This window comes from Delphinus delphis, chromosome 4 (assembly GCF_949987515.2).
Source record: "Delphinus delphis chromosome 4, mDelDel1.2, whole genome shotgun sequence".
NCBI classification, from domain to species: domain Eukaryota; kingdom Metazoa; phylum Chordata; class Mammalia; order Artiodactyla; family Delphinidae; genus Delphinus; species Delphinus delphis.
In genome coordinates this window covers 6,175,391-6,196,195 of record NC_082686.1, presented here as the reverse complement: position 1 = coordinate 6,196,195, position 20,805 = coordinate 6,175,391, and the positions used below count along the sequence as shown (strand labels likewise).

The following is a 20,805-nucleotide window of genomic DNA, read 5'->3' as shown; positions in this document are numbered from 1 at the left end:
AGACATTTGTAATCCAAAATAAGGGAAAAGTTAAGATTCTACAGAAGAAACTATAATTAGCCTTTTAAAAATGCTTTAAGGAAATATGAACTATGTCCAGAGGGGAGAGAATACAGGAATAAGTTATACTGTATAAGCAACTTCAACTTGATAAAGCTGTTATCTCTGAAGACTTAGACCATAAAATGGGAATTTCATAAAAACAATCTGAGGAAGACAGAAGAATGACAGTGGTGAACTTTTTAAAATATAATAATAGATACATGTAAGTCAGTGTTAATTTTATTACTGAGAACTTAGTAAATTATAAAGTGTTTTATTGTCCTTGAGAAAATCACAAACAGTTTTTAGAAATATATACAGGATAATTCAGGGTTAGAGAGAAGTCCAATTTATGTATTAGGGTACAAGCTTAAAATTTTTGGAGGATACTGCTCTAAAAATACATCTGTGATCGTGTCATTTACTACTAACAAATCAGTATAATCCCAAAAGTCCTACTGTCCTAGATGGTCTTGGGTCAGCCACAGGTGTTGGAACAGTCACTGAGTGCTAGAGGCATTGTTGCTTTTCTGTAAATGATTCCCTATTTGGGTATGGTAAAAACTTCACTAGTAGAGTGAAAATTTACATCTTTAATAGTGCTCCATCACAGTTTACCTAGATGACCACTTTAAATTATAACTCAGAGATCACTATGTATTCTGATATAGTCTGTAGTGAATAGAAACCTAGATATAGACATTACAGTTCTGATTCAGAGCAGCAATCTCTAGTTTCTGTATTTTAAGGATCATTCATACTCCAATTATGATACTTCATGATACAAAATTGTATTCCTAAATCCAAAATAAACTTCATATCACTGCTACAGAAGCATAAACAATTTTAATCTTATCAGCATTTCAATTGGGAGTATTAGAAACAAATCTGATACTGGAAAAATATAAAAGAATGTCTGAATCAAAATGAAAATATGCTAGCCTATTTCATATACTTTAAGTACAGACATTATTGGTCACTGTGATTGGTGGATAAATCAAATCCCTATAAAGGGGAAACATTTTAGTTGCAAGTCATACCCTCTGTCCTGCAAGCCTCTTATCAGAGCAGATATGAGATGTTCTTTCTTCATTCTCTCCTTCATTGATAGGCAGTGAAATGACCAAAACTCAGGAAGCAAATAGCATTTACTGATATTCCTTACAGCGTAAATTTCCAGAAAGTCTCTTTAGAGAAGGGCTATAGAATAGTGTTTTCTGTAACTCGCTGGGTTTAACATTTTTCTAGGGGGAGTTGGTAACACTGAGAAGTCAATGTCTGTAGTATGGCAGTGTCAGGTCAAGGGATTGTCAGAAATAATTCTGTAACCAAGAGCTGTTCTCTGTTAGTTTGGTCACTTCTGTGGTTGAACACATGAACTTAAGTCTTTAATTCATTCAATGATGGGTACATAGAACCTTGTTTTGTTTTGCATCTACAGCTAATCTGACTCTAGTTTTCTTTCATCTCTAGGAGCAATTAATTGGTAACAGTCATATAATGATTCTCACAAGAGTTGTGATGGCTACTGCAACTTTTTTTCTAAAAATCTGATAAAGACTATATGAAGTATGAATTCAGGGATCTTACATTTATCTGCTTAATGAATTTTTTCAGAGAGATCTTAACATCATTTCAGACTAACATAGGCAGGATAAGAAGATATCAGAAGTAAATACTGGCTTTTCCATCTACTTTATTAGTTACGAATGAAAAGCAGCAGGGCCACACAGTCCAACGGCAGCCCCTTTGCAAGAACATCTGACTCCCTCCAGTTTCCCCTGGCTCACAACGAACTGTAGCCCTGCATTCTGCCTGCATGAGAAGAAATCACAAATGAATAAAGGTTGGAGAGTTGCTTAAGACAAGAGGTAAAGATGAGCTGCAATGGAAATTGACTGGATGTTGCAGACCTCACAGACTTAACCAGCTAGAAGGCTCGTAGTAGTTTAAAAAAAAAAAAAAAAGCCTTTGCTTATAATTATGATGACTTAAATTTATTATACTCTACTACTTCAGTTGTCTAAAAAATTTGTTCCTAGGTGTCAATGCTGACTCAGTCGTGGTAACGAGCTAATTTAGAAAAAGTTAAAGTAGAGCTCTCATGTGGGAGTGAAAAATTAAAGATGTGCCTTTCTGACAAGCTCCACTAAAATGGTAGAATTTTACAGATGAACTGAATATGTCCATACAGTCCAAGGACTAAGGGTGGATCAAAACTTAGGAAATCAACTTCAACCTATTAAAAATTAAAGATTCCTTTAACATTTAACCACTGATTGAAAAAGGTAATAATTTCTATATAATTTTCCTTGTGGAACCAACAGTAAGTAGGGCTGGCTGCTGCAGTCCACATAGTCTGTGCGATCTCATTTCAATTTTCAGAATGCCTCTTTCTCTTTACAGTCCTAATTCCCATTAAAGATTTTAATAAATGATAAAACTTACCTTAAAATTAATGTAAAAACTAAGGTGTGACCAGACAATATGCTGTAGCACTGATAATTAAATTCAATGAAATGATCGGTCTTGACAAATAGTCTGTAGCGACTTGCATGCTGCCAAAGATAGAGCCTGCAAATCTGTAGGACTCAAATGCTGTGAGTGCCCCCACCCCTCCTCCCTCCATCAAATCCATAAAGGCAATCTTTGAAGAGATACCAAGTAAGAGTCTTGATATTCTTCTACCAAATTAACAACACATTAGGAACCAGTTTGGCAGATTATGAGTGATTGGTAAAAATTTCTCTTAACTTTGAGAATTCCCATGTATCCTTAGGCAACATATATAATTTTAAGAAACAGCTATAAAAACTTTTCTTAAAATGTGAGAAAACACAACACAGCCCTCACCATTATACTTTTCACACTTCAGTTCTTTCCATTAAATTCACAATTTGAGCTATAAGTAGGATTAGCATTTACAAATCAAGTTGGACTAGATTCTTCCAAAATGCTCCATTTTCTCCCTAGCTTTGACAAATATATTTGAGCTGGTATGTGTGTTCCCGAATACTAGAATAAGAGACAGTCTTATTCTGTTAGGTTGCAAATTTCTTAGGGTTTCTGCTTTATTATTCCCTGATACCCACAGCAGAAGTTGAGAGATATAACTTAAATAATTAACAGGCGGAAAGTTCTTCTACAATGAAGGTGCTTTGTTAAACTCCATCATACTAGAATAAGTGAACTATAATTTCTATACAATGTACGTACTAAAGGATTTGATGACAACCACAAGATACCTGATAAAGTAAATATACTGACTTAGTATCAATGAAAAGAGTGGAGATGGCATTTCAGCTCTAAAAAGGCAGGCAAAAAAACCTTTTCTAGCCATTTAAATATTACTCAAAAAACGAGTACAACTGAGTAGAAAGGAAAACCAAAAATATTGTATGCACCTTTAACAATGTTCTTGCAATCTACTGATATACAAACCTCTCATTTTTTTCAGGTAACACAAATTCAATTTGTACTGACAGGAGAGATTAATAAAATCCTTTCATTTTAGTTTTTAATACCATACAGTGAAGTTAATAAATTCTGTGTTCTGATTATTCTAAAGAAAAAAAGGCTGGAAGAGGGACAGGGAACACAGTATGGACCCAACATTACTCTAAATAACAATTTTTACTTAAGAAGTCATCAAGCAATGGAGTGTGAAGGATTCAGTGACGTGTCTTATTTTTGGACAGTAGTTACCTTCAGATGGCATGTTTATTGGTTTACGTCTCCTTTTCCCATTTGCACTTCTAGGTTTTGAAGAGCCTTTTCCTAAAACATAAGTTATTTCCCCCCATTCTCTTATTATAAAACTAATTTATTTTTTAGGTACAACTCTTAACTATCTAGAAGAAACTTTTTTGTTGTAACTTAGAAGCTGTGAGTAAATAAATGCTTTATCATTCTTTCAAGGATTACTAAATTGACAAAGGGTTTAATCCCTAAAATAAAGGGAGAATGATTACCCTAGGAATTATCTGAAAATGGGATAAACTTTTCCTTTTATTCAGAAGTTACTACACATTGTCAGTATACCCTTTTTAAATAAGCAGGAAGTGGGGGAAAAAAAGCTTTTTTAAACCTCACCTTTTTTTTTTAACGTCTGAAATCTTTTTGTCTTAATATGCTTGGTAAAATTAGTCTTTCAAAGGAATCAAAAATCGAATCTAAATACACCTCAAACCTTTTTAACCATAAATGAATAAAATCATAGGACTTTGGACATAAACAACCACAGTAGTCTTTTTTTCATATACATCATTAAGTTACTTCAAGTGCAACTGAAAGCTATAGCACTTACTTCTGGATCAGTTCACATTCACTTTGTAACCTTTTGTCTTTTTTCACAAGAAAAATACAAACTGATCCCAAACATATTAAAGTACATCTGTGCATTAAATCCCTGCTCATTTCACATAAAGTAGAAAAAAAGTCAAACATGTTCTAGTGCTCAATGTAAACATTTTGAACTATTAATTATTTATTAATTTTCCTTAAAGGTACTTAGCAGTGTGTGTCACATATTCAAAGTTAACCTTAGGAATAGCACCGTGACCAAAAAAACCCATAAAAATGATTCTTTCTATAATCCCTTAGTTTTACTTCAGAACTTGAGAAGCTACCATTGTCAACCATGCTTTCAAAGTCACCAGGCCAATTTTTGGGGGGGTTTGTTTGTTTTTCAGATGAAACCAAAATACTGCTTCTACACACAAAGGCCTAACCATTTTGGACAAAATGAACAATTATGAACGGTTGACCAGCCAATCAATTCAGTTAATTCAGTCCAAAAGATAAGACTAGTTCTATTGATGAAGCCTAAATGGTCAAAGTATCATTTTACCAAAAGAACTGATGTATTTATGAATATATTCCATATTTATTTATGGATTTTTTTGGTACCTTTTTCCAGGTGATGGTAAACATGGAGTTATAACCCTGAGAATAGATATAAAACAGAGAAGCTTAAGAAGAGTTAAAATAAATTAATGGATACGACATCTATCACCATTTCTTAAAATTAAGGAAGAGCATGCCATTAATTTTTTTCAGGTCAGTAGTCAAGGACAATTACCCTGACTCAATCTGTTAACAATACAGTTAACACGAGCTTTGAGAAGAAAAGCATCATAGTTTTGAAGTGGTGATAGCTCTCTCAACAACCAAAGGAGAGGTAGGTATACCACCTACCTCAGTTGGTAATGTCTAAGAACATCCTTCCCCTTATACCAGAGTAGAAAGAGAAAGTACCTTCTACCATGTCAACTGGAAAAGATAACTAAAAAGTAGCAACACTTAAGAACACTCTAACACTGATACCAGAGTCTGATGCTTTTCCTTATCTGCCACCTTAAGGATACACAGGAGAAAAGGGTTAATTTTGTCTGAAACCAAACACAGTTAGGGCCAATAAATAACAAAGGGTGGGAGTACTGTAACATACCCCTTTAGCTACGAAATATGTAAACCACTTGAATCAAGTCCATCTTCAGGCACAAACAAGCTAGGAATGGCCACCTATACTGTTTGGAGTAGCACAACCTATCAAGTAAAAATATTTGGCTCGAAAATAAGTGTACTATGGTATTTGATGATGTAAAAGTTACGCTTTAAGTGGATTTCAAAATTATTTTCCAACAACACATGACAGTTTCTTAGATTTAAACTAGAGGTCACTAATAAAGATACTTAGTTGCACCAGCAAAGAATGCTTGGGATTGCACATGGCAGCAGTAGACTAAAAGAGATGGAGAATGACATTTAACTATTTTCCTATATAAATGAGATTTGTGATTGCACTCTTAACAAAAATCAACTCTACAATTTCAAGAGATGGGGGGAAATTACACATAATTTACTCTTTTAGCCCTGTACACTCTATTAAAGAACACACTTTATCTAAATCTAAGGCACACAAACTCCTCTATTTCACAGAGTAAGACTATGGAAGACCAAGATTTTGGTTAAATTCCGTACATGGAAACCAGGAGATCTTGGAAAGACAAATTATATAGCATTTTGTTAGTGCACAATTTAAAAGAAAATGCTAGTACTATGGTCTGGCCTTAGAGGTTTATAATGCACAAACGTTAAAAAAAAATAATAATTTACCAGCACTTTATAAATTCAAGTTTATAAAATATAATGGATGATATTTTCCTTAAAAATAAAGAAAAAGAGAAAGACCCAACAGGGCTTTGAAACAAAAATTGGAAACCATTTCAATGAAAATGACCAATCTGGTATAATGCATTCTACTCAAGTAGCCAGGGAAAGAAAAAAGTGGTAGGTACCTTGCCTACTAATCATGGTTACCCCTCCCACAATTGTTATGTCAGTATGCACAGAATATTTATGAAGAATCTGTAAACAAAGGTCACATGAAATTCATACTACAATAGGACTGGGATTAGAAACTACCACCTCTTGACGAATTCTGAAAATAACTGTATGACAATTGCTACCATGAAAGTAATGCTCATTGGTTTTGATAACCAGAATGTCTAGTGTTTAACGTATTTCAAACTCTTGCTATATGTAAATACTGTCAAAGTAGATCTGCCCCCAAAATGAAGCATATTTTGGCACCTGTGCTGAATGCTGCTACAAAGGCAAGCAAGTGCAAATAAAAATAACAGTCATGATTTAGTCACATTCATAACTTTTCATAGAAAAATATAAATATATTCCCTGAATTGTAGGACAAAAAATAATTTCAACAGCCAGCTTTCACTATAAATTCCAGTCCATTCCCTCTTTAAATGAACTGGTTTTCCCTCAAGGTCATAAGGTGCAATCATCAAAATCTAACACATTTTCTAAGCTTCTGTCGTCATCCCCATCATGGTATCTCACGGTCCTCCTACCCTGATTTCTCGTCTTTATTTTTGAACGCCGAAGAACTCTTTTAGATTTTGCATAGTCCACATCCTCCCAGTCATTATCATCCACGTTTAACCTAGGACGTTTGCTTTGTCTTTGTCGTCTCACGGTTTTAGACACGTTAGCTGTAAAAGTTTTACCTTTTCTAACTACTTTTGCTTTTCCTTTCATTTTCCTCTTTTTGGTTTTTGTATCATCAGTAAAGTCAGCATCTGATTCAGGGGCAGACCCCAAATCTGAATCAGATTTGGGACTAGTGTCAGGTCCACACTTTGAGCTCCCTGTTGTTTCAGAAGCTTTCACATTTTCCAATTCAGGATGCAGTCTCTTCCTTTTCATTTCTGCCATCTCGGCTGCTTCCTGCGAATCCCGCATCACTTTTGTCTTACTGAAAGGAGCCTTCCCATAGGTCCTGAGTCTTCTGCCATTCCACCTGCGTAGCCCATAATTCAGTTCCTCTTCAAAGTTATTCTCTGCAGTAGCCTTTTGCACCGGAGTTGACTCAGAAGAACATTTTCTACCAGTCTCGTTCCCTGGAATATGGCTTTTTGAATCTTCCTCCAAAGACCCAATCAAGGAATTCTTTGTTTTAGAAGGTGCAACATTTGTTTTGTGACTACTAGTATGCCTGTTCTTGTGTCTTGAATTCAACATACCTTCAGAGTCTGAGTCTTCATTTAAAGACTGATTAATACTTTTTGTACTACCGTCTGAGTCGGCTTCAGGTGGCTTCCCTTCACAGCCATATTGTTCGTTTGGCACGTCACAGTTTACATCTCCCTCAGAATCACTCACTACCTTCTTAGCTGTGGTACATGCAAAATGGAGGGACTTTTTCCTTCCCTTTTTGCTTCTAGTACACATATTTTCTAAACCGACGTCTTCCACATCACTCATTAGCTTGATCCTAGTAGCAGCGGTGGTGGCACATCTTCGAGGAACTCTTAGGAGACCCGTTTTGGCTTTTGATGCTTTCTTAACCACCTTCGAACTGCTGTCTGAGTCACTGGAACAGACCCTCTTCCTGGCAACTTTTCTGCTTTGTCCATGGTCTTGTGATGCAGAGTCTAAAAATTAAAGAGTACTCTTTTAATCTTTAATAGAAGATTAAGTCTAAAGGAATTAAATGTTCAACATTTTAAACAACTGAAGTCCGAGATTCTTTCTAACTTGGAAAGAGGGTGGCGGTGAATGGGTTGGGCTTTTACTACTTTAGAACAGTGACTTTTTCAGCCTCAGCACCATCCACAAGTATAACATACTCCCATCAATAACATCCCATGCCTTTCTGTCTATATACACAAAGCACCTGACACTAGAGTATTTTATTTACATGAATACAAACTGCACTCTCTTCATCACTGCACTAAAGTATGCAAACTCATCACTCTCAGCCTCCCTGAAACTTAACTTCACAGATTCCATCACACACTACAGTTAGTCTTAGCTTTAGATGCCTCTTGCTCTTTAATACTTTTCAATCTCCATTTACCAGGACAATCTTAATTCAGAAAGTTATCTAAATTCTCCATGCTCCAGAGTTATTATCAGTAAAATGGACATAATAATAATAATAGTACTTATCTCATAAAAGATATGAAGACTAAACTGGTTCATAAATAAATGTAAAGCACTTAGAAAAACTTCCTGATAAGAAATAGCTTGGTAACTTGGTAACTGTTCTTAGCTGCTATTATTATTTTTTTTTGTTTGTTATTTTGTTTTGTGGTACGCGGGCCTCTCACTGTTGTGGCCTCTCCCGTTGTGGAGCACAGTCTCCGGACGCGCAGGCTCAGCGGCCAGGGCTCACGGGCCCAGCCGCTCCGTGGCATGTGGGGTCCTCCCAGACCGGGGCACAAACCCGTGTCCCCCGCATCGGCAGGCAGACTCTCAACCACTGTGCCACCAGGGAAGCTCCTGCTATTATTATTATTACTTATCACATTCCTTTCAACCCTTTTCTTTCCTCTCCTCAAACTATTATCACCAACAGCTTATAAATGTGCCGGCCTCTGCTTTTCTTAAGCCCATAGCCAATACAATATCTCCATTCCATTATAAGAACTGAAATCTCTATTAAAAACAGCTATGAGGCTTCCCTGGTGGCGCAGTGGTTGAGAGTCCGCCTGCTGATGCAGGGGACATGGGTTCGTGCCCTGGTCCGGGAAGATCCCGTATGCTGCAGAGCGGCTGGGCCCGTGGGCCATGGCCGCTAAGCCTGCGCATCCGGAGCCTGTGCTCCGCAACGGAAGAGGCCGCAACAGTGAGAGGCCCGCGTACCACAAAAAAAAAAAAAAGACAAAAAGAGAAAAAAAACAGCTATGGCCAAGGCTTCCTGTTACATAAGCAAAACTAAACAGGTGGCAAAGAAAAGTTTTATGGGGGGAAAAGACATGTATGCTATAAAAAAAAAAGGACAGTGAGAAAAATCAGTGAACCAAGGTTAAATGTTTTGAATTACCTTTCATAAAATTGTTTGGTTTTTCTTTTGTTTTCTTGTCATCATCTGAATCCAGATCAGTTTCAGATACATGATCTGAAAAACACTGGGACCCAGCAATAGGTTCACACTTCACATTCCCTGAACTCGGGTTAATTTCCATTTTATGACATCTACCGTCTTCTCCATCTTCTGCTTCAGATTCAGAGTCCTCTGAATCACTGAAGATTTTTGCTTTTTTAAGGAAAGCAGCATTCTTGCGACCTGTGTTGTACCTCCTACCACCATATTTTCTTGGTTCAGAATTTGCTTCCTCCTCTTCCTCTGAGATGCTTTCTGCCTTAGGTTTCTGCGAAGATGTTGATGGGCCAGCAGTTCTGTTACGTCCATTATCTGAATCATGACTTTTAGAGTCTTCCTCAGAAGACTCTATCTTAAGAAATTTTGTTTTAGAAGTTGCTGCAGTTTGGGACTTGTAACCATTAGCATGCCAATTTTTCCGGGCTACCCGCAAATCACTTTCTGACTCTGAATCTCCATTTTCTGTATTCTGGGCAGCATGAGAACTGGACAATGGTGATGGTTGATTTTGATCTTTTAGCTCCTCTTCTTCAAGTTCTGACTTTAAGCTCTGGTCATCCTCAGAATTATGTAATAACTTTTTTCTAGCTACAGCAGAAGCATTGCGGTGAGGCAGCTTACGGCCAGAACAGACGCTTTCAGAGCTAGAATTCTCCTCTACGTCACTCATTAACTTTATCTTATTGGCAGCCACAGCAGCACACTTTCGTAGCACTTTTCGGTTACTTCCAGCTCTGGCTTTTAGACTTTCACCAGTCTCCAAAAAATTGTTATCAGAGTCACTTAAATAGACTCTCTTTCTAGTGGCTCTTCTACCACATCCATTTTCTAAAGAAACTGGACCTAAAAATAAAGTAACAGTAAAATTAGAGAGGTCTTCCTTATTTCAACATTTTTAAATGACTTCATTTTAGTACTGATGTTCCTTATTTTTTTAATGCCAAAACAAGTTTACCTTTCTAAATTTAAAAAGTTTAAAGGACAGAACAGAGAGTCCAGAAATAAACCCATGCATATATGGTCAGATAATTTACGACAAAGGAGCCAAGAATATAAAAATGGTAAGGGACAGTCTTTTCAATAAATGGTGTTGGGAAACTAGACAGCCACATGCAAAAGAATGAAACTAGACTACTATCTTATACCATACACAAAAATTAACTCAAAGTGGATTAAAGAATGTAAGACCTGAAATCATACTACTAGAAGAAAACATGGGTAGAAAAATCCTTGACATCATTCTTGGCAATGATTTTTTAGATCTGACTCCAAAAGCAAAAGCAACAAAAGCAAAAATAAACAAGACTACATCAAACTAAAAAGCAAAGGAAATCATCAACAAAATGAAATGGCAACATACTGAATGGGAGAAGATATTTGCAAATCATATACCTAATCAGGGGTTAATATCCAGAACTCATACAACTCAATAGCAAAAAAACAAACAATCCAATTTAAAAATGAGCAGAGAATCTGAAGAGGCATTTTTCCATAAGAGGCATACAGATGTCCAACAAGCACATGAAAAGATGCTCAACATCACTGATCATTAGGGAAATGCAAATCAAAACCACAGTGAGATATCATTTCACACCTTTTAGAATAGCTATCATCAGAAAGACAAGAAATAACAAGTGTTGGTGAGGATGTGAAGGAGAGGGAGCCCCTGTGCACGGCTGGTGGGAAAGTAAATTGGTGCAGCCACTATAGAAAACAGTATCGAGGTTCCTCAAAAAATTACAAATAGAAATATTATATGATCCAACAATTCCACTTCTGGCTGTTTATCCAAAGAAAACAAAAACATGAATGTGAAAAGATATGTGCACCCCCATGCTCACTGCAGCATTATTCACAATAGCCAAGATACGGAAACAACCTAAGTGTTCGATAATGGATGAATGGATAAAAAAGGTACACACCCACACGAATACTTCTCAGCCATAAAAAAGAATGGACTCTTGCCATGTGCGACAACACAGATGGACCTTGAGGGTATTATGCTAAGTGAAGTAAGTCAGACAGAGAAAGACAAATACCCTATGATCTCACTTATGTGTGGAATCTACAAAAACAAAACAAAAAACAAGCTCATAGATACAGAGAACAGACTGGTGGTTGCCTGAGGGTAGGGTGCATAGGGAGTGAGTGAAATGGGTGAATGGAGTCAAAAGGTACAAACTTCCAGTTATAAAATAAATAAGTTATGAAGATATAATGTACAGCATGGCAAGTATCGTTAATAATACTGTATTGCATATTTGAAAGTTGCTAAGACTAAATCTTAAAAGTCCTCATCACAAGAAAAAAGAAAATTTTGTGACTATGTATGGTGACGCACAGTAACCATTCTGTAAAGTACACAAATGTCAAATCATTACATTGTACACCTGAAATTAATATAATGTTATATGTCAATTATACCTCAAGAAAAAAAAAAGCCTAAAGGACATGTAATCATGTGCAGATGCATTAAGTCAGTAAACCATCCAGGACTTGCCTGGTGGTGCAGTGGTTAAGAATCCACCGGCCAATGCAGGCGACACGGGTTCGATCCCTGGTCCAGGAAGATCCCACATGCCGCAGAGCAACTAAGCCCGTGTGCCACAACTACCAAGCCTGCACTCTAGAGCCCGCGTGCCGCAACTGCTGAGCCCAAGCGCCGCATATACTGAAGCCTGCACGCCTAGAGCCCGTGCTCCCTGCAACAAGAGAAGCCACCGCAATGAGAAGCCCATGCACCGCAACGAAGAGTAGCCCCCACTCGCCAAAACTAGAGAAAGCCCACGTGCAGCAACAAAGACCCAATGCAGTCAAAAAATAAATAAAAATTTAAATTAAAAAAAAATGTTTTTAAGTAAATAAATAAATAAACCATCCAATATTTAGCTTTTGAATTCTCTTGATGTACATTTCTCCAAAGTACCACTGAGCCTCTTCTCACCAGTTTTTCTTTTAGCGGCTCTGGTTCTGGTCATCCTGCTCCTGGCCAGCCCACTACGTAAGGAGGATTCACGAGCTCTTGAACTCTCTTTGCTTTCCTCTGAACTATTTGAAGCTGAAGATGATGAAGAGGTACCTAAGGAATCTTCCATTTCACTTTCTAAGAAAAATGAAGCATCAACAGTTCATTACATATATTCTCCTATCTTTACACACAAGCAGTTATTTTGTAACAATAGACTAAAAGCAGATTCTTAAAATACTCTGAAAAGGAGAGTATATTTTTTAAAACCGTTCCAAAGAATAGCTGATAACATTTTGGTATTAAAAGGTACATAATCAGCATCTGAAATCAAGTTTGTTCTCTTATTTCTGAAAGTAACATGTTAATACTGGTTTGGATTCAGAAAATACAATTTATATATTTTATAAACAAGCTTTCATTAAAAATTTAATTAGCTCCACTATCTTCTTCCTTCTGTTATGAGACAGGTATTTCCTATAGAAAAGACAATCATTTCAAGTCCAGTATTTCAGTAGGCTTTCAGGTCTCTTTCTAGTAGCCCTTCCTAACAGCATAGTTGTACCATACAGGCTTCCAAGCTCAAGAAAGAGCATTTCAACACACACACACACAAAAAAGGTAGAAAAGGTGTGAGATGAATAATTTAAATAGTACAGGTCATTTCCCCCCACCATAATACTTAATGAGTATATGCACAAGTGTAGGCACAAGATAGGAAACCAAATTTCCTGCTCCTTCATCCAGGCTCAGTTCTTGCATGCCTATCACAAAATAAATATTGCATCAAAATGAGTGGGAACATACTGCTGAAAGACAAAATTCTGCTCCATATTACAACCCAACTCTACGTCAAAGAACAGAGTGGCTGTTAGAGGGGTTATCAGTCACCAAATCGTGTTCCTTCCTTTGAAATTGCTCTGCAGTTTGCCCACTCTGCCTGCTCCTACTGTATCCCACTTCCCATCATGTTGACTACGTTTCCAGATTCTTCTCCTTCCCCACATATCACTGCCAAACTGATTAATCTTCCTGAAACAGAATTCGTCATGTGATTCCTTCACAACAAGGGACCCTATTAAGTAATCCAAACTTTTCTGCAAGACTTGCCAGTCTCTAAAATTTGGCTGCATTTTACCTGTTTGATCCTACTATTTTAAATCACAACAGTAATCATTATACCATCATCACAAGTCACCAAAATCACTCAGAGCAATATGCAAGTATGTACACACCATGGCCTCATTCGCACAATGCTAACAAAGGGTCAGCGTCAGCTACAGTTATACCACCAAATAGTAATAAAATAAACAGTTTAGAATTTACTAGGTCATCAGCTTTAAACTTACATGATTACCAAGTCCTTTTTTTAATTTAAAGAAATTTTTAAATGTCAAATTTTGCACAAACAGTGGTACTTATATCACATTATTTAAAACCTGAATGATTCAAATTTGCTTAAAATGTGGCTGCACCACTTGCAAAGAACAGTATTTATCAAATATAATCTAATTATTCCATGTATTACTTAAATCTCTTCTGTTAAATTTAAGTTCCTTGAATGTCAAGGTCATGTCTTACTTCTTTATTCTCTCCTCTAAACCCACAGTAACTACCAATGTTACAAACGTGAGTGCTCAACAGGTGAATATATAACATTCCATTTCTCACCAGATAATGTAGAGCCATTTGTTAGAGTGACAGGTGTATTTCTCCTCATTCTTTCTGATGATGCCGCTGAATCTGAAGAATCACCAGAAGTAACACCCGAAGAGACACTAGCACTTGTCTTGTGGCTTGTAGAATAAGCTGCCCTACTTGAGGTAGACTGGACAGGAGAACCTACCAACTCAGGAATTACTTTTGCCTGAGATTTTAAGCGCTTCTGCTTGATATTTCTGGTCAAAGAAAAAATAAAACAATATTTAACAAAACAGAGGATGCCTAAATAAAGTGTATTATTACTTAACCTGAGAATAACTTTATGATCAAGACATTAAAATATTCATTATTAACATCTTATTCTAGCATGGATTACTGTTCTCTTTAAACCTGACATCATTTTATTCCAAATTTGAGTAATGAACAAATGATCCAAGTAACAGAATTACAGAAAATCATGCTGAATACCTTAGATTCTTTGGATTAAATGCTAAGAGGAGCCAACATTTATGTAATACAGGCATTCATTCATATTACAAATTTTTTTAAAGTTATATCTGCAATAGAGCTTGTGATGTGATGTGATTTTGACTGATTGATTGATTTTTGGCTGCACCACGGCTTGCGGGATTCTCAGTTCCCTGACCAGGGACTGAACCCAGGCCACACCAGTGAAAGCCTGGAATCCTAACCACTTGGCCACCAAGGAACTGCCCATATTACAAATTTGAGTCTCAATACGACAACATTCCCTCTAGGCTCCTATTTATATATTCCTAAAGACAGTATAAAATTAGGAGAAACTGACAAAACCTGAAGAGAAAGAACAGAGAGGCAAAAACGAGAACAAGCTAGTTTTTTTCTGAGACCAATCTGTTTACATCTAAGGGCCAATTCACCAAAATTGGCCCCTGAGCCATGGATTATGGTGAAAAACAGTGGAAGTTTAAGATAAGACAATCTTTGGGTTTAAATTACAGATCTGAGTAATATTCATGTTTTTTAAAGATAATCCTTTAAAACAAAAGGATTTGGTTTTGTTTTCCTTTAAAACAAAAAGACAAAGGAGCTTTTAGGAGCTTAAAGATAACCACAATTAATCAACTATACTTCAATTTTTAAAAAACACAGTTCTTTTAAGCAGTTATTGTTTATCATAATCAAGAAAATTCAAGTTTCCAAATGTAAACAGACCATGTTTAAAGACAAGTAGTCCTTCAGTTTCCATGTGTTAAATCCCATCTGTCAGCTACAAATGGGAGGGGGACAAATGACTGTAAAACGTAACATCTTGGTTTCCTCCTTTTATTAAAAAATAAAAGTAAAAAAAGGAAAACTCAAACTTGTTATGTCAAAATTTTAACTTCCATTAATATCAGCTGAAGGGTAATACAAAAAGAAATAATTATATGCTTATATACTTATCATAAGTATATACATATTTATTTATTTATTTATTTATTTTTGCGGTACGCGGGCCTCTCACTGTTGTGGTCTCTCCCGTTGCAGAGCATAGGCTCTGGACGCGCAGGCTCAGTGGCTATGGCCCACGGGCCCAGCTGCTCCGCGGCATGTGGGATCTTCCCAGACCGGGGCACGAACCCGTGTCCCCTGCATTGGCAGGCGGACTCTCAACCACAGCGCAACCAGGGAAGCCCATAAACTTGATTTTTAACAGTAGACAAGGTGATAGTAGCTCAAGAGTGAAAACTTTTCCTTTTCATCCTATCCTTTATGAAGAAAAAAAATGCAGAAGGCCTCAGAGACCTCTGGGAGACCATTAAACATACCAACATATGGGAGCCCCAAAGGAGACAAAAGGAGCAGAACAAAGTATCTGAAGAAATAATGGCTGAAAACCACCCAAATCTGATGAAAAACATTATACATCCACAAAGCTGGACAAATTTCAATAAGGATAAACGGAAAGAAATCCACACCTACAGTCACTTGCAAGATGAAGACAAAAAGAAAATCTTGAAAGCACCAAGAGAAAACTCCATATGCACAAGGAAGGGAACCTCAGTAAGATTAATAGCTGACTTCTCATCAGAAACACTGGAGGTCAGCAGGCAGTAAGATGACATCTTCAAAGTGCTAAAAGAAAAACACTGCCAACTAAACTAGTCTTAAATAATAAAAGTGAAATTAAGACATTCCCAGATAAACAAAGATTAAGGGAATTCACTGCTCGCATGTCTGCCTTACAAGAAATATTAAAGGACTTCAGGTTGAAAAGAAAGGACACCAGAGGGTAACTCAAATCTATAAAAAGAAATAAAGACCACTGGGAAAGATAATTACATAAGTAAACATAAATAACAGTATAAGTAATTTGTTTATTCTTATCTGATTTAAAAGACAACTTCATAAAACAACCTATAAAGATATAAACTGTATGACAGTAACAGCACAAATAAGAAGGGGAAGGGAGCTAAACTGGAACAGAATTCTTATATCTATGGGAATTAAATAGTATTAACCTGAAGTAGATTGTTTTCAATTGAGATGCATGGTGTAATCCCAAGAACAACCATGAGGAAATCCATCAAGGGTATAGCGCACATTCAAAATGTACATGATGGGTTTCCCTGGTGGCGCAGTGGTTGAGAATCTGCCTGCCAATGCAGGGGACGTGGGTTTGATCCCTGGTCCGGGAAGATCCCACATACCATGAAGCAACTAAGCCCGTGAGCCACAACTACTGAGCCTGTGCTCTAGAGCCCACGAACCACAACTACTGAGCCTGTGTGCTGCAACTACTGAAGCCCGCGCGCCTAGAGCCCGTGCTCCGCAACAAGAGAAGCCACCACAGTGAGAAGCCTGCGCACCACAACCAAGAGTAGCCCCCGATCGCCACACTAGAGGAAGCCCACGTGCAGCAACAAAGACCCAATGCAGCCAAAAATAAATAAATAAAATAAATTTATAAAAAAAAAAGTACATGAAAACAAACTAAACACTGAAAAACTCAATTTCCATATTTCTACATGTCAAAATATCTATAAATTTGATAGTAATGTAAGCTACATAGTCATAAATGGCAAAATATAAATTAATATTAATTTACTATAAAGAGAATAAATCCTTCATTTTATATTTCTTCTCTACAACTAATCCCCAGTGAAAATAGAGTGCATTACATCTAACTGGCATTTTCCCTTACACGATCAAATGCTCAATAGCCATACAGAGTAATCATTTTATCCTCTGCATTAAAAACAAAAATTCTTATGCAGAAGACAAGAAATATTTTGAATAATCCTTAGTAAGATTTAGTTGATGCTTTTCATTAAATGCTTACAAATGTATATAATTAAAAATTAATGCAACAGCTCTATATGCAGAGAATGCTTTCAAGCCATAAAAAACAATGACTATTCTTTAGTGAATATACTGTAAAATGATTAAGAATTTTTAGCTTAATAAAATCAAAGAAGTATCACAACCTGAAATTTTTAAAAACTGCACACAAAGACTGCAATAACCAATTTACCTGATACTTTTGTTAGACTGATTGACACGGTTACAATTTTGCCGTCTCTTGAACCTCTGGCTTCTCCGAAGTTTTTCACTGAATTTTTGACCAATCTTAAAATCAGAAGAGATTTTCTTCATTTTTTCTTCAAATAAGGCAGACAATCTCAACGTCATACTGTAAATCTGCAAGGACATGAAAGCAAAACTAGTACTATAAAATATCTTTTAAAATATTTTTACAAGTAAAATTATAGTCATTGAGGCTACTTGTAATCTATTATATCACTGTTATAGATAAATGACTGTTCCTTACTTCATTTCCCATCGCTTCCCTGCAAGGACAGTGGAAGTATCAAATACACACTTCTCCGATGAAAAGAAAGTAATTTTAAATCAATCAACCCTAGGGTTGTATCTAGGATTTATGTCTGTATGTCAATGGTTCTCAACTGGTTTTTTCCACATCTACCTGTACAAATCCCCAAAACGCCTCCTTCTCCCAAACGTAGATAGGAAGTTGGTTGTTGTTTTTTTTTTTTTTTTTTTGCGGTACGCGGGCCTCTCACTGTTGTCACCTCTCCCGTCGCGGATCACAGGCTCCAGACGCGCAGGCTCAGCGGCCATGGCTCATGGGCCCAGCCGCTGCGCGGCATGTGGGATCTTCCCGGACTGGGGCTCGAACCCATGTCCCCTGCTTCGGCAGGCTTACTCTCAACCACTGCACCACCAGGGAAGCCCCCTGGTTGGTTTTAAGGCTGCTATTTAGGCAGCAGAAAAGCAGTGTCTCCTTGGGGCAAGGGAACAAAAGCACTTCTACACTACTCTCTACTTGAAATCTGACTGCCTCTGATGCCACTTAGATTATTATTGGGAAAAAAACGATTGCTTACATCCTAAAGGAGACATTATGCCCTATAACTTTATATAAAATTGTGTTCTAATAACTTTTATAATTAAATAACATCAAATCCTCAAAAGAACAGCAATGTAATGTTGAGTGCCGCTATAAATAACTTTTTGGCACAGCTCTGTATTCACAGGAAGTACTCTTTACTCATCCACAATCATTCCTATAAAGTAAAAATCTAATATTCAAAAGCTAAATATCAATCATTCTGGTGCATGGTAGAGGAGGGTGAAGAGACTAACACTGGGGAACCTTTAAAAAGTATGTAAAATGTATGAATTTGCCATATTCATATATATATATATATATATATATATATACACACACACATACATATATACACACATACATATACAGGTATCCCCACTTTCAAAAACGCTACTTTCTGCCACTTCACTTTTACAAAAGACGTACTTTATTAGTACTTGTTTTCGCTAACTGAAAAAAAAATCCAAAGGAGATTTTCACTTCTATGAAAAAAGGTGAAAACAGAGTTCAGCATTTGTCTGCAGCAAGCTGTTATAGAGGTAGTGCGTACCTCAAACAGCAAGAGTAGCACCGCCAAGCTCCTTCCCCAGCAACTACACTCAGCATCTCAGCATCAGGTCACCTCAGTTTTTTGTTTGTTTGTTTTTTTAGCAACGTCCCAAACCAGAGAGATATATTTATTATGGTTGCTGAGCTTGCATTGACACGTTATCACCCCAAGTCCATCAGAACCATTAGGGTTCATTCTTGGTGTTGAATATTCTATGGGCCTTGACAAAAGTATAATGACAACAGATTTTCCCTTTCGGCACTTTGAATATGTAATTCGACAGCCTTCTGGTCAGCAAAATCAGCTGACAGCTTTAAGGGGTATCTATTACGTTATGACTCTTTGTTTTTCTCTTGCTGTCTTTAGAATTCTCTCTTTATGCTTAGCTTTTACCATTTTAATTATGATGTGTCTTGGTGTACATCTCTTTGTGACTCATTTTGTTTAGGCAGGTCACCACAGTTTTGAACTGTATCTGTGAGCATCTGTGCTTTATCTTGATCTATTCCGTGTATCTGTTATCAAGATGTGTCCTAAGGTAGCTGGTTCTTCACCTAGAAATGGGGTATGTTCAAATACAGAAGGAAACCTATATACACATACATATAATAAGTATATGTGAAATCTGTAATCCCTCTTTATCTTTGAAGTGGTCTTTAACAGTTATTTCCAGTATTTTGTATATATATTATTCTTTTCCCTCAAACCTGAACTCTAGCATAAGTCACCAATTTTAACAAGAGTGATTTTTTTTCCTCAATCGTATTAAGTTTGAAAGCTCTGATACTCCTGAGTACCACCACTTTCATCTGAAAAATTCAATAATACATTTGAATTAAAAATAAAATTGTTTAACAAAAATGAGTGCTAAAATTATTGGTTCCTCAACATGAAAAAGGGCATGTGTGAAAAACCCGCAGTTATCATTATACACAATGGTAAATGACTGAAAATCTTTCCCCCTTAGATCAGGAATGATACAAGAATGCCTGGTTTCACCACTGTTATTCAACACTGTACCTTAAATTCTACCAGAGCAATTAAACAAGAAATAAAAATAATTCAAATTGGAAAGGTAGAAGTAGAACTATCTCTATTTGCAGATGAAATGATCCTATATATAGAAGCAATCAAAGATTCTACAAGAAAGCTATTAGTGCTAACAAATTAATCCAACTAAATTACAGAGTATGAGATTAACACACAAGAATCTGCTCTGTTTCTATACACCAACAATGAACAAGCAAAAAAGGAAATTAAGAAAGCAACTGCAGGGCTTCCCAGGTGGCACAGTGGACAGTGAGAGGCTCGCGCACCACAAAAAAAAAAAAAAAAAAAAAAAAAGAAAGCAACTGCATCTCAAATAGCATCTGAAACAATAAAATATGTGGGAATAAATTTAACCAAGGAGCTGTAAGACTCTCCACTGAAAATTACAAAACATTGCTGGAAGAAATTAGACCTAAATAAATGGAAAGACATCTGGCGTTAAAGGATAGAAAAACAGTAGTCAGGACGTCAATACTGCCCAAAGCAATCTACACATTCAATTCAATCCCTATGAAAACAGACATGGAAAAAGTCAATCCTCAAATTCATAATGAATTGCACCCCCTGAACTGCCAAAACAATCCTGAAAGAGAACAATGTAAGAGGACTCAAATTTCCTTTACTGCCAAACTTACTACTAAAGCTACAGTAAACAAAACATTATAGTACTGACACAGAGACAAACACTCATATGTATAAACCAATGGAACAGAACTGAGTTCAGAAATAAACCCATATATCTATGGCCAACT

General features: G+C 36.6%; 1 protein-coding gene across 1 annotated transcript in view; it reads right to left on the bottom strand.

Moving 5' to 3' along the window:
* Positions 1–6,668: 6,668 nt before the first annotated feature.
* BRWD1 (bromodomain and WD repeat domain containing 1) overlaps positions 6,669–20,805 on the bottom strand; it is a 115,515-nt gene continuing 101,378 nt past the window's right edge. The window contains exons 37-41 of the mRNA XM_060010294.1: positions 17,575–17,741; positions 14,088–14,314; positions 12,396–12,554; positions 9,392–10,294; positions 6,669–7,997 (exon numbers count right to left, since the gene is read on the bottom strand). Of these exons, the coding sequence (XP_059866277.1) occupies positions 6,832–7,997; positions 9,392–10,294; positions 12,396–12,554; positions 14,088–14,314; positions 17,575–17,741 (2,622 nt within the window). The 3' untranslated portion in view covers positions 6,669–6,831. The remainder of the gene's footprint in view (positions 7,998–9,391; positions 10,295–12,395; positions 12,555–14,087; positions 14,315–17,574; positions 17,742–20,805) is intronic.